At 39.1% G+C, this 14744-nt stretch overlaps 1 protein-coding gene across 1 annotated transcript in view; it reads left to right on the top strand.

Annotated features, from left to right (window-relative positions):
* The window catches only part of LOC134571467 (neurabin-1-like), an 80096-nt gene that overhangs the window by 47661 nt on the left and 17691 nt on the right, over window positions 1-14744 (top strand). The window contains exons 3-10 of the mRNA XM_063429731.1: window positions 1453-1585; window positions 2389-2509; window positions 3808-3912; window positions 7383-7512; window positions 9273-9455; window positions 10095-10148; window positions 10587-10816; window positions 12864-12960. Of these exons, the coding sequence (XP_063285801.1) occupies window positions 1453-1585; window positions 2389-2509; window positions 3808-3912; window positions 7383-7512; window positions 9273-9455; window positions 10095-10148; window positions 10587-10816; window positions 12864-12960 (1053 nt within the window). The remainder of the gene's footprint in view (window positions 1-1452; window positions 1586-2388; window positions 2510-3807; window positions 3913-7382; window positions 7513-9272; window positions 9456-10094; window positions 10149-10586; window positions 10817-12863; window positions 12961-14744) is intronic.

The following is a 14744-nucleotide window of genomic DNA, read 5'->3' as shown; positions in this document are numbered from 1 at the left end:
CAAATGGCAGATGAAATTTAATGTTGAAAAATGCAAAGTTATGCACTTCGGCGTAAAGAATACACAAGCAACGTATACCCTTAATGGAAGCGAATTAGGGATAACAACACACGAAAAGGACTTGGGAATTGTTATAGACAACAAACTATGCAACAATGTGCAATGTCAATCAGCAGTGGCCAAGGCCAGTAAGGTATTGTCATGCATGAAAAAGGGCATTCATTCTCGGGACGAGAATATCATTTTGCCTCTCTATAAATCACTGGTAAGACCACATATTGAATATGCTGTGCAATTTTGGGCACCTGTTCTAAAGAAGGATATCATGGCACTAGAAAAAGTGCAGAGGCGGGCTACAAAATTAATAAAAGGAATGGAACATATCAGCTATGAAGAAAGGTTAACAAATTTAAACCTATTTAGTTTAGAAAAACGTCGCCTGAGAGGGGATATGATAACATTATACAAATATATTCGGGGCCAATTCAAACCATTGTGTGGAAATCTATTCACAAACCGGACTTTACATAGGACACGAGGCCATGCGTTTAGACTGGAAGAAAGAAGATTTCGTCTAAGGCAAAGGAAAGGTTTTTTTACTGTAAGAACAATCAGGATGTGGAATTCTCTGCCTGAAGAAGTGGTTTTATCAGAGTCCATACAGATGTTCAAACAGCTACTAGATGCATACTTGCAAAGACAGAATATTCAAGGATATAATCTTTCAATGTAGGGTAATAACTGCTTGATTCAAGGATAAATCTGACTGCCATTCTGGGGTCAAGAAGGAATTTTTTGTCCTAGCTTGTTGCAAAATTGTGCTTCAAACTGGGTTTTTTTCTTTTCTTTTGGATCAACAGCAAAAAACAGGTGTGAGGAAGGCTGAACTTGATGGACGCAAGTCTCTTTTCAGCTATCTAACTATGTAACTATGTAACCCAGCAGGCCTGGTCAAATAGGTTCATACATTTAAAGAATGCTTAAACATTCACCCAGCAGGTTGACTGACCATATTCTTTATCAAAATATATTTTTTAAGATAATCTGCTATTTGAAAAGGGGAATCTGCATGCTAACATCTTGGAATGTTTTATTGTGTATCAAATCGTTCTGTATCGCAATGCACAGAAATATTTAAATATTGTCAAAACATTGCCACATCCACTTTGAATGCTGGAATAAAACGTGACTCGCACAAGAAATTGGTGTTGCAGCATTATGTTATTACTCGATGGTGTGGTTAGTTTCCCGAAATGCTGTACTGTTAAAAGGTGAGGTGCTGTGCGCCGGTCTTCCTAATTGAACCTACTAAAGTAATTTTACGATAGTTTTTGCAGATGTATGTTTTAAAGAGAACCTAGCCTTTGAATGAGAAGCAAAATGTTACTTATTTGACAACCGTCATCACCCACCGTTTTAAAGCTTAATTTTTATATCTCTCATTATTTCAAGGTGTTCACTACATTCTCAAATGAAGATTATGACAGACGTAATGAAGAGGTGGATCCAGTTGCAGCCTCCGCAGAGTATGAACTGGAGAAAAGAGTGGAAAAAATGGATGTTTTCCCTGTGGAGATTGAAAAGGGTAGGTTTTCCTTTCCCAATAGGACACATGCAGATATTGACGCACACACACGTGCGCGCTCGCTATGCGCACACTACACAAGCGCATGCAGACAGATGCGCGCACAGTCAGATGCGCACGCACATAAAAAAAAATTACGCCACCCAGCGGTTTCCTTCTCTCCTGGCCCGACCCCGTCCTCACTGCTCCCTCCTCCCGCGCGGCTCGGTCTGTGTCTGTGTGTGTGTGTGTGTGTGTGTGTGTCTGTGTGTGTCTGTGTGTGAGACCTGAGAGGAAATGAGAGACTGTCACTTCCTCACAGCTCTCCCTGTGGAAAGTAGGGGCCCGGTCGCGCTGTGAAAGCGCTGCAGCGCACAACCTGACCCCTCATTGCACATGTCCATCGGGTGGCCCTACAGGCATGGATCACCCAATAGACCTTTACATAGGTTCCCAACCCGGGGCGGTGCAGGCCAAGGGTTGGGAACTCCTATTTTAGATGACGGGCGGCAAAATGCTGCCCCTGTCGTGCCGCCTGGAGCCATGGTTCCACAGTGGTCTATGGACGAGCTGGCCCTGATTATCCTTAGTAAGTGCTCATATGTACACTATGTACATTTTAAACTTTTAAACCATTATCAAAAACAATTACTTGGGGCTACCAACTTTCTAGAATCTGGAAATTATCCATTTGTGTATCAATGAGGATATGAAACGTTTGACATACTGTATCCTGAACTCTTTCCTGACTTATGAGATCACACTGATTTACAAGAATCATTTTGTTTTGTTTTGTTTCCCCTCACCAAATTTTCTGTATTCAGGTGATAGTGGACTTGGTATTAGTATCATTGGAATGGGGGTCGGGGCTGACCAGGGTTTGGAGAAGTTGGGAATCTTTGTGAAAACAATTACTGAAGGTGGAGCAGCTCAGAGAGATGGCCGGTAAGTGGGCAAACAATGCAAGAAACCTCTGTGCTTAGTATTTTAGTTCTTACATGTGTTCATGGTATTTAGAATATTTTTCCCTTTGACTTTTTGTTTTGATCTGTTTTGTTTTCTCTGTCTATTGTATCTAAGGTAAATATCACTCCATATTTTCATTGAAGGGGAAGTGGTGTTACTCATCCTTCAGTCTAGACATGATAATTGTGTATCTTTTTGCTTTTATGGTTGAGAGAGCAACATTGAATATTGAAAACTGCTTTGACCTTTGGTGGTTTAAGACATAACCACCGACTAGTTACAATATGAATGTACTCAGAATTCTACCAAACCAGTCTGCCACCAAGTTCATTGACACATTTGAAGACATTGTTCTGTATCAGTTGATCTAGTGAGAAGAGAAGATAATTTTGTTAACTTTTATAAATATGCAGTTGGAATGTCTCCTGTGGAAACACCTCTCCTTTTCTATAAAAATTACATTCTCCTTGACCTCTATGGTAAGGGAAGACATTTGCAGAATATGGTTTGTCATGTTATGCCCCCAGTGTAGTTCATCAATAATTAAAATAGTTTATTTATTTTTATTTTTTTTATTTTTTATAAAGCACTATAAACACATTCTGTGTGCATGGTATGTAAGGCCAGATTAACTGGTGCATCTCGTATGTAGAGTATCAAGAAGTATAGATTAATACATCCTGATGTCCAAGATGATTGTTTTAAATATGACATGATATCAAAGACATTTGTAAATATGATATAAAGAAGCTTTACAGTGTAGGGAAATGTATACAGTAAATCTAATCTAAATATAAAATAATTTCTATCTGGCATAGAAGAACAGGCTGCAAATAATTTCACTGCCTTTCCACTCAATGCTGTGGGAAAAAACAAATATACAGTAAGTGTAGCACTTTTATTTAAGTACCATATAAGGAGTTTTTGGGAATATTTCAGATACTTTTCTTCTCATTAGGTATGAGTTGCACTACTGTATAAGCTGATAGCAGTAATGCAATTGCTATCATTTTATTCACAATGTATTTATTATAAAATGTATTTATTCTGACCAATGAAGAACCACACGGTACGTTTTTTCTTTGTAAATAGTTCTTTCATCATCTAGATCTAAAGTCTGTGTTAATGATTAAACCAATATTTTGCAGTTTAGAACAAACTTACTGTCTGGATTATTTGGCTGAAAGAGCAGTATGTTTTGAAATAGAAATATATTTCAGATTTTTTTTTTTTTTTCAATCCTAGGTTATTTAATTTTATTCACTCTTAATTTGCAGTATTCAAGTCAATGACCAGATAGTCGAGGTTGATGGTACAAGCTTAGTAGGAGTTACTCAATTTTTTGCTGCCACAGTACTGAAAAACACCAAAGGTACAGTCAGGTGGGTAAACAAAATGTTATATTTTCTATGTGTTTCACAAGTGTGTTCTGTTAGGGGGGGTAATCGTGGCCAAAAACTAGTCTAAAAGGTGTGCTTTGGGTGAGTATTAAAATTTTAAATCTATATATCTAGCACTCTGTGACTTGGAATTATATTGTGTATAAAGTACTGTCATGTTTGTGTCTGATCGTGCTATTTTTCTACTAGTAAAACATATTTTTTTGTTATACAGATTGTGTGCCTCCAAAACTTGCTGCTTGTTTATCTATTAGATTTATATATAAATTATATACTAATTATTACAATTCTATAGTGCATAAACAGGGCAAGTCCTGGAACACATTTGTTGCTGTTGGCAGACTATTCTCATTCCCTGTTGAATTCAGTTACTACATTTCAATTTGAATAAATGTATGGTCTATGTTACTGGGCATCAAGCCTTTTTACGATCACTGTCATTCCCTAAACAATTTAAAGCTGACCGTGTCAAATCGAAGCGGAGATAAATTGCCAAAATTCTCCCACATGTATAACATGTACATTAAAAAAAAAAAAAAAAAAAAAATCACATTGGTATTATAAACTTATCAGAAGGACCCATGCTTCAAACAAACATGAATGTAGGACGGGGGGAGGCTGCACTCACCTGAACATGCATTAATGGGGTGCAACTGGGGGCCAAATTATACAATACACAAGATTCAGCGCACTCAACTATCTACTAAACCGCAACTTCAATGTTGACAGATTTTATTAGTTTTTTTTTTTTTTTAAGTTTTTTTTTTAAAAAACACCTAATCTAGGCAAAAATAATGGGGGTTTAGTTACATTATATGATCATACATTGCATAGGCCTGCCACAACGTCAAAGTACCTTATCTTTGGCAGGTCCTACTCTAATAGCAACACTAGGACCTCATTGTACCCAGGAAGGGCCTACAATGCTGTGTATTTCCCTCATACAAATAGTGCTGTGGTCCCAAAGAGCAGTCCAAACTACGGATTTTTTTTTTTTTTTTTAATTCTTTATTTTCATTGTGCAATATTAAACAACGTTGCCTCCTTAGCCCCAACAGCTTATGCAGGCATAATTATAACATTTTGTACAAGTTCGTAACACTGGCAGTTTTAGCATCATTTTTATAAGTAGTAATAATCCCATCATATAACATGCTAATTAATAATACGATCTTAATATAAAGATAAATCTGCCACCTTAACACATGTCTAAGCCACCTTTGTATAACAGGTATCCTGTACGTCGGGTTGAAGTGTAATCTGCACTTTTTTATTTTTTGGGGGGGGGGATTCGGGGGGAAGAATACTGGGCTGGTCGGTCGTAGCGCATGTTTCGTCTGTGCCACTAGTGACGGTGGTGGGTAGTTGCTTGACATTGGCATAGAGGATTGGCTTATGGGCTCCCAGCCTGTGTCAGGGTAGTCTGTCTGTTAGGTTTGGCGTCTATGAATGGGCTGGGTGTCCATGGTTTGTCGCTGTGTAGTCGAGTCGTATAACGGAGCTTGGTCTACTGGGTGTCCCTAGGTCTGAGCCAATAGTGTCAGCTGATAAAAGTTGTGGCTATGTTTTTAAATAAGGCAAGAGCTCCAGTGATTACTATGCCCTGTAACCCCAGGGCATTAGGGGGGGAGGGGGACAGGTCGGCTCAGCGTATTGGGTGTTCGCCTCGTCCTTACGGGGCGTGTTGGCCTAGGCCATCTGGCAAGTTGGGGTCTAGGCTAAAAACATTATAATATAACATCAAATAATAATTCCAAATAAAGTAACTGGTAAAGCAGTTTGAGAGCATTCTGAAGCTAAGCTCCCTTTTAGCTGAAATTTAGGTATGTAATCGCCCGTAGTTTCATGGCACAGTCTCAATGTGTTCAGCAGGAGTGTCCACGGTGACGTTAGGCAGCCCCAGTGTGGCCATTAGTGCTGGAGCATCTCCCAGGGAGGGAAATCTTGTAGTGGTTGTTGCCTTTGGTCACCCATAGTGTTCTTGGGGTCGCCCATCGGTATGTTATGCCTGCTGTCTGGAGGGTGGACGTGACAGGCTGTAGGCTCTTCCGCCACAACAGGGTATCTCTACTTAAGTCCTGGAAAAAAGTAAGCCGATGTGCCTCGAAGTCATACGGTGTTTTCCCTCTGACTGCTGTCATCAGAGCTATTTTGTCCGTGAGGGACTGACATCTCATTTATAACATCTCGTGGGGCTGCTTGTGGTGCTAGTCGCGGTTTGGCGATGCGATACACGCCATCGAATGTGAAGTGTTTGGTTTGCTTATTTGGCAGGAGGGAGGCTACTAGGCGTCTTATGTAGTGGGGCAATTCGTCCAGCGGAACCTCTTCTGGGACCCCCCTAATTTTTATATTTTTTCGTTTGCCTCTGTCTTCCATGACATTCAATTGTCTATTGACATTGGCTTGTGCATTTTGCAGCTGAGTGACTGTGGCTTTTAAGGATGTGAGGTCTTGGCGCAGCACTTGCACCTCCTGCTCTGTAGCGTGGGTACGGGCTGATACCGCTTGTACTTCGGTTGCCAGTCCTTTTAAATCCGCCTGCCACATGAGCTGGAGATTTCGCTGGAGGCCAGTCAGCATGGTCTGAATGTCCTGTTTTGTGGCCGGGGTCGCCTCTCCGGCGATTGGTATGGTCGTGCTGTCAGTGGCCGCCTGGGCGGCGCTATGGTCCCCGTCTCCGTTCTCCGACTGTTCGGGTGAGACTGCCGCGGCGGTATGATTCCGTTGTTGTGTGGGAGTCTGCAGCATGCTGCTAATGTCCCTGTGCGGTAAGGGGTTGTTCAGGGCTGGTTTCTGGGACCTCCGTCCCATTTCTTCCTGTGAGTAGAAGTCAGCGTCGGGGGAGTATACGCTTGCCCCAAGCCACGATGTTAATTCCCTGTTAAGGGTTTGCTCACGTGTGTGGTAGGCCCCAGTACCTTTTGCGCGGCGTTTCGTGCCCGATTTCTGCATAAACGGCATCGGTGAAGTCAGCTGGGTGTCGGGATTATGTGTCTGCCACTCGTTTTCCCCGGTGAGGAATATTTTCGTGTCTTTTGGTTGTTTTTTCGCCCCCGATGCTCAGAGCTGCTGGAAATGGCGCCCTGTCCGCTGCGCCGCTAGCTCCGCCCCTCAAACTACGGATTTATGTGTGAAAAGTGTCTTGCCCAGAGCATCTGCTTTCTCATTGAGCTGCATTGGAAAGCCTGCTATTGGACAGCCACAGAAAATCTGGGTTATAAGGGGAGGGAGGGCTTGCAAAGGCTGTAGACAGGGAATTTTCAGTCTTTGCAAGCTGTTTCCAGATATGAAAAATAATGCATACACCCACCATGTCCTCCTATTCCACCTGAGTTACAAGATGATAGGATAATATATAGAACAGTTGGATTGGGTTACTGCATACCAATACCCGCAGATAAAAAAAATATACAAAATGTTCATTTGAATGCTTATGTTTGTTACTGTAGATTTCTTATTGGGAGAGAGAGACCAGGTACACAGAGTGAAGTGGCACGTCTTATAAGTGAAACCTTGGAACAGGAGAGATGCCAGCAACAAATCTATAACCAGCAATACTCAGAGGGCAGTACTGGGCAGGTAAACAAGAGTCAATGTTATTTACTTCTGTCGTTTTGCAACTATACTGCACTTTTGGCCACCAGTTCTCAATAAAGGCACAACTGAACTGGAAAAATGAAGAGCTAGACCAGAGCTTTGTTGAAATTGTTTACTTTTAAAAAAAAAAAAAATAGTTTTGTGCATATATGTTAACAATGTTCTGATATCCAGCACCAAAGTAAACCAGTCTCACAGGGCCAGTTTGTTAGCAGGACTTTATCAAATACCAGAGAAAAATAAGATTGTAAATCAACCGGTAGCATTGAAGTAAATTGGTATTCCAGAAAATGTGTGATAAGTTTCCAAGTGTGACATAGCAGCACCAGCACATAGAAGAGAAGTTTGGGTTAGTCAGGAAGGGAATTTCTTTCAATTAAAATAGATTTAAAAAAAAACAAAGGAAAGGAGACTTAACTTACAGAAAGGAAAGAAAGATTCTTTACAATAGTAACAATAAACATGGAACATGCCGTCTCAGATGCCTTAAATGTTTAGATGCAATTTTAGAGCAGCAATTATAAAGACCATGACAGGGTTATTTACTAAAGTGACAATTCAGTTATTTGAAAGAATTTCAAACATAATGCCAAGGTAGCCACTGAAAGCATAACTGACCCTAGATCATTTTTCCAGTTTGTCTATTTTTGTCTAATCACCAGAACAACTATAGCTTAATGTAGTTGTTCTGATGTCCATAGCCTGTCCCTGAAGGCTTTTTAATGTAAACACAAATGTGCCGATCCAGTGAGAAAATCAGATTATATTGGAATCACTGTTTTAGTTTCTTAAACTTGAGCCAGGTCTTGATTACTTAAGCCCACCAATGTATTACTCAGAATGTTTTAAATATATTTTTAATAGTTTAAAAAAAACAAAAAAAAAACTATTTTCCCTTCCCCTCCACAAATTCATAAAGCCAGCTTTAAATAGTTTGATATATTTGACTACAGCTAGAAGAAAACCTGAAAACAACTTTTCATGACTCTTCCAAGAATATCAATATACAATATTTTTAAAAATTCACCACTTTTTGAGAGGGCTTCAATACTAATATCAAACTACCTATAATAGAATTGTCTGTACTATTAGCCTTCGTCCATACATACTTAGACATATTTTATGAAGTGGTTTTAATATGCCTGTATTTTGAAGTAGAAGTATTTGTGTCTTGGAGAAAGCCCAGTGCTTGATTCATATTCGGTGGCACATGCTATTCAGAATACAGCGTTTTCTGAATGACAGTTGACATGGTGACTAAGTACATTGTTAACCTCCTCCTTGTGAATTAAAGGAAAACTCAAAACGCACTTTAGTTGTAGAGTAGTTAGGATGCCAGGGCTGCCCGTGTGCAATCTCGGATCTGGGCGCCCATCACTACCTTTTCTGGAGCCAGAAGCTTCTGCGAAGAGCTTTTGTTGTTTCCACTGAGCTAAGCCCTGCTATGCAGAGCTGGCTCATTGGCTGAGAGTGTCAGCGGAGTGCTCACGGTCAATGAGTGCAGTCCTGCTTTGTCGGGCTTGACTCAGTACAGGAGAGGTTTGTGGCTGCAGGTGCTAGTCAAACTCAAAGTAATTTTTTTTTTTTAAACTGTGCTTATTCTGCGAGGGTACTGCTGCAGTCCTGGCACCATAACCTCGACAGTGAGCTGTAATAGTTATGGTTCTTGGAGTGTTCTTTTAAGTTTAAGGTGGGGCAGTTTGTGTGTTCAGTCTATCCATGCATTTCTACTTTGCATACAGGAAGATTTTGATGAAGATGACGACGATGACGACGATGATGATGATGATGATGAAGATGAAGACAATCTAGGAACTCATTTACTTGGTGGAAATTCTGTTGAGGTTTTTGAGTTGTCTGAGAGTGAGGAAACTAATTTTGCTTTGGATATGGATTCATCACAACTGGCACTTAAATTTAAAGAGGTATGTTAGTGTTATATTATACAGTCCTCTTTGTTACTTTTTTAATCTGACACAGGTTACAATTGAAAGTTAATTTTGAGGTGACATTTTAAATTCAAAAGTTGTTATTGCTCATTATACATAAATACAAAAATAAGCCACAGAAAATAAATGCCCTGTCGGTAAACTATAGTTCTTAATCGTTATAAATGTGCAATCAAACACATAATGTTTTGTGGTGGTTGTTTTCATTAAAAAAAAAGAAAAGTTTTCCTTAATATATTTTTGGAAACTCTACATGTCTGCGTGTCTGTCTACACTTTTTTCTTTTGTAAGATAATGGTTTGCGAAAAGTGACACACCAATTTCCTCACCATTTGCAAACATGCTTCCATTCAGACTGTAATAAAAGCAAGTTGAAAAGCGTTGTTTCTCATGCCTTTCAAGCATTCTTCAGAATGGAGTTGTTAGCTTATTTTATTAAGACAGGTGAATTACATTATATAAGTTAGTAATTGTAGTAGGTACAGTCACTATATTCAGTACACTTGTGCTGTGTATATTCCTGTTTTTTGTTTTTTATTATCTATTAGAACTAGTCAAGGAAGTTGTGTGTACATATTGTGATTTTGTCATTGTTCTCTTTTTATTTGTCTTTAGCTTCAACTCAAACATGCAGTTACTACTGCAGAAGTGAGCAAGCTGAAAGACCGAGTAAGTATGCATTTTTACATTTTATCTTGCTGTTGGTTGATGTGGTATATATTAGCAATTTAGTAATTACTGTTTCCATGTAGCTAGACGTACTAAAGTTGTGAAATGCTTACTTGGTCTTAATTTGATAGTAGTCTATATATTTTTTCCTTGTTTTCTTTAGAAAGTTAAGTAAGTGTATATTAAAAAAATTATATATGCATTCTGAAGTATACATTTCTTTCCTCTGCCTATCTATTCTAGCACTATGTCTCAGTAGGCAACCTTCGGCACTGCAGATGTTGTGGACTAAATCTCCAACAATGCTCTTAATGCTGTCAAAGTTTCAGGGGGAATATATTCACAACACCTGGAGTGTCAAAGGTTGCCTACACCTGCCATAGAAGGTTGGAGTTAATGTTGGACTTTTTTTTTTTATCCCCACTCCCCCCAAAAAAGATTAAAGCTACTGAAACTGAAAAAATGGATTGGGAGGCTAACAAGATAAAGTATCAGCAGTCTATTGACGAAAACAAGGAAAAAATTAAAAAGTTGGAAACCTACTGGCTGGAAGCTCAAGGACTTTGCAAAACTGTTAGTGAACACTTGAAAGAAACACAGGAGCAGTATGATGCATTGGAGAAAAAATATGCCAAGGCCAAAAAGCTACTGAAGGATTTTCAGCTTAAGTAAGTAGCTTTCTTGTATTTGTACTCCCTGGAACAGTTGGTAGTTATGTTAAGTTGTTATGGTGCCAAGTTAGCCTCTGCGCATCTTTTCCTACGGAGTTGAATGGTTTAATCTCAAAGTTTGATGAATGGCACCCGTTTGCTCTACCACCTTGCTTCCAGAAGTGGTCCAAGGGTTCAATGAAGAAGCCTCAGACTGGGTGCCCGATTAGCTGATTCTCTTGTCCAATTAATAGTTTTGCATTTACAAATTATGTGTGAGAGAGGTTACATACCCTTAATGAAGTAATTGAGATTTTTATGGTCCTGGAATGTTATTTTAACCCCTTCCCAACCTCGGACGTACGTAGGTAGGTAGGTGTGTGTGTGTGTGTGTGTGTATGTATGTGTATATATATCTATATCTATCTCAACAGAGTTGTGGTGGGGGAAAAGTGTGGTGAAAACCCCTTCCACAAATACACACACCAGTCAAGCCATAAGACTTGCTTTTCCCACAGAAATCTCACCTTAACAGTGCTCTCACTATTGCAAGGGATTCTGGGTAGGTGTATGCAAACGAGCTCAACAAAGAACTCTTCCTGAGTTGTGTTTCATAGCTGTTGTATACAGCAGACACATCCTCCAAGGAATCCATGTATAAAGTGGAATTATGAGCCAAAAATCCAGAATCCCTTGCAGTAGGAAGAGCACTGTTAAGGTGAGATTTCTGTGGAAAAAGCAAGTCTTATGGCTTGACTGGTGTGTGTGTTTGTATTTAGCAATGTATTACCTATCCACTTACTTAAGGTGGAAGGGGTTTTCATCCACACGTTTTTTCCCCACCATAACTCTCTTGATATGTACTTTACAAGTAACGCCAAGCCTCCATTGCAAGCCAGTAACCAACCTCATGCTGATGAGTTGCATTAACAAACAGCTATCCACGAGGGGTTCATTGGCTTTGCTCTTCTTCCTGAGTTGTGTTTGAAAGTGTTGTATACAGCAGACACATGCTCCAAGGAATCCATGTATCAAGTGGAATTATGAGGCAAAAATGTGGTTCTTTGTCGAGCTCATTTACATACGCCTTCCCAGAATCCTTTGCAATAATGAGAGCACTGTTAAAGTGAGATTTCTGTGGGGAAAGCAAGTCTTATGGCTTGACTGGTGTATGTATTTGGTACGTTCATTAAGGACCGTTTTTTGTCTGGCGTACCCTGTACGTCCGCGGTCACTAAGGGGTTAAATGAAGATCTTCCCCTTGTGCCTTCATCTTTGGTATTCTAGGACAGTCTCTCTGTTTGCCATGGCACCTTTGGTTGCTGCGGTCCTCCCCAAAAGAGACGAAGAGAGATCGAGGGTGACCTCCTTGGCTGTTGTCCTTTTAAAAACTGATTCTTGCAATCCTTAACTAAATGTCCCAGAATCCATTTTCCCTCCCAGAAGTGGTTTATCACTCCCTCTTTTCCCAGAGAGTCCCATCTTTACACAAGTACTTTTCTTTGATCTCTTCCCCCCAGCTATACTATAACGTTCTGTAAGAAGTGAAAATTTAGGGTTGGTTTTTGGGTAGATTGGACAGAATGGCTTGGGAAAACGCAAAGTTCATGGGTACACCTAGATGTTAATTACTCTGATCTTCTGATCGCCTAATAACTTGCACGGAAAGCTGGTTGGAAGGATAACTGCTAGAGGGATGTAAGCTATTGTTGCTTTAGCTGAGTGGTGTAAAATGCAACTGAAAGCTTTGATCATTATCACACTGTTATCAAGTAGATTATCCCCAGTCATAGAAAGTTTTATACAATATTGCAGTTTTGCATTTCCATTTCTTACAATAGAGACTTGGCTGGATTGCTGTATTTAATTTTTTTTTTTTATTAATATTGGTAAAAGTGTTACATGGATTCTCTCTTTTACACATTTTTGTAATATCTTTTACTTAAGAATTCCTTGGGGATTACTAAAAAAAAGTTTTTTTTGTTAACGATTCTTTGTTTGACTTGAGCGCACACTGGCTTACAATGACTCACCACATTATATTCTTTCTTTGCTTTCCTTTCAGGGAAATAGAATTTGAAAAAAAAGAAGAGGAGCACAGAGAGCTTCTGAAACAAAAAGACAGGCATCATACAGAACAAATTGGTACTCTGAATGCAAGGGTGAGAAAATAGATATTCTGAAATATGTCTTCAGACTGCCTGTACGTTTACCCTTTTCACTGTCCCTGTAGTATTAAATCTTCCTCCATGGTCCTTATGGGGGGCATGGACACATACTTGGGATCAAAGTGGCTGTGACAGGCGCACCCGCCATAAGGCTTTCTGTACATCATGGAAAGTGTCCCATTATTTTTTATATTCTATTTACTTATTCCCTATATTTATAGGGGTCTGTGACTTCTCTTGAAGTATACTATTGAATAGAGTAGAAAACCACTTTTTATCATGTGATATTTTTCATGAGATACTTTTAAATTTACATTAAAGATTTAGCAGATTACATCATAATCCAGTTCTCTCCAGTCACAACCAAGACAAACACTGCAAATGAGCAGGAAGAATAAAACCCTTTAAATTTTTAATCTTCTGTCTCTGCTGAGTGCCAGTGTCAGTTTATAATAGTGATTGATGGTGAGCTAAGATGGAGGCACCCAGTTGCATAATAAAGAGGTGTGGATTTCTATATTTTGTTTTATTTTACACTTTTGTAAAGTATTGGGGATAAGTAACATAATTGTAAGTTTGAAACATTTTATTAATTGTTGTTTTGGTTGAGCATACAAAGGAAAGAGGTATTTTGATCAAGAAGGCATTAAAAATAACCGCATATCCCATTGTACAGCGCTACGGAATTTTGCTGGCGCTATATAAATAATAAAGTATCATGTCGAAAGTACTAAATGAATAGCATACAGTAAACGCCGCTTCAAATCTGACTTCTTGCACATTAGCAACACATAATAAAAAGATCAAGTAATAATTTAAGTAGCATTAACCAAATATTAACTAAAACAAAACAATTAGCCTGTATCTGTAGGTTTAGACATGCCATTGGATACTTGAGCCAACAAGTCAGTTTATAGGTCAGGAGGCAAGGGTGAGAGAATATAAGATAAAATGCCCTATAAGGATAATGAGAAGTCTTCTGGATGGATATTATTGGTTTGGGTCACAATTGGAATCTGGATTTAACATAATAGTTACTGGCTATTCAATAAAGTTTGCTGTAAGTACCAGTTAGTATATTGAAAAGTGATGTTTTGGATAGTTTGTTTAATTTTGGGGTCAAAGGAGTTAATAAATGGGTGCCAGGTTTTGAAAAAGTTTTTTGGTTCGCCATTCCTTATGGTTACACAATTTTTCAACTGGTCGATTTGGAAAGTGTGTTGCAATTTAGAATGAAATGGGACAATTGGTGAAATAATTTAAATCTGATGGTTTAGATGGTTTAGGATGGTTTTCCTGGCCACTACTGCTATGACAAGAATTAGGTGGGGTGCTCATGAAAATTCCCAAAATTACCAAATCGGGTGAGTGGAAAGGAGATGTGTACAAAAAGGTTGAGACATTTGGAATAGATTTCCAAAATACCTGAATATGCCCGCAAGACCTAAAGTAGTGAAACAGGTCCGTTTCTATCCAGTCACACGTCAAACAGTTAGAAGAAGACTTCAACTTCAATTTGTACTGTTGGTCAAGGTGTAAGCATGGTGAAAAAAGGTAAAGCTCTCAAATCCCTTGTTTTGTAGAGGCAGATAATAACTGTAGAGTATTAGACAATGTAGAACAAAACTTTCGATATCCAACTCCGGTAAATTAATTTGCCATCTCCCGTGACCTGATGAGATTAGTGGGCTATAAGTTAAGTGTTTTCTAATACCAATATAAAGTGAAGGAACACAATTTTAACAATCATGGGCACATTTTCCCTTTAAGAAATATAT

This window comes from Pelobates fuscus, chromosome 8 (assembly GCF_036172605.1).
Source record: "Pelobates fuscus isolate aPelFus1 chromosome 8, aPelFus1.pri, whole genome shotgun sequence".
NCBI lineage: Eukaryota > Metazoa > Chordata > Amphibia > Anura > Pelobatidae > Pelobates > Pelobates fuscus.
Note: the sequence above shows the minus strand (reverse complement) of the source record. Positions and strands in the feature narration are given on the sequence as shown.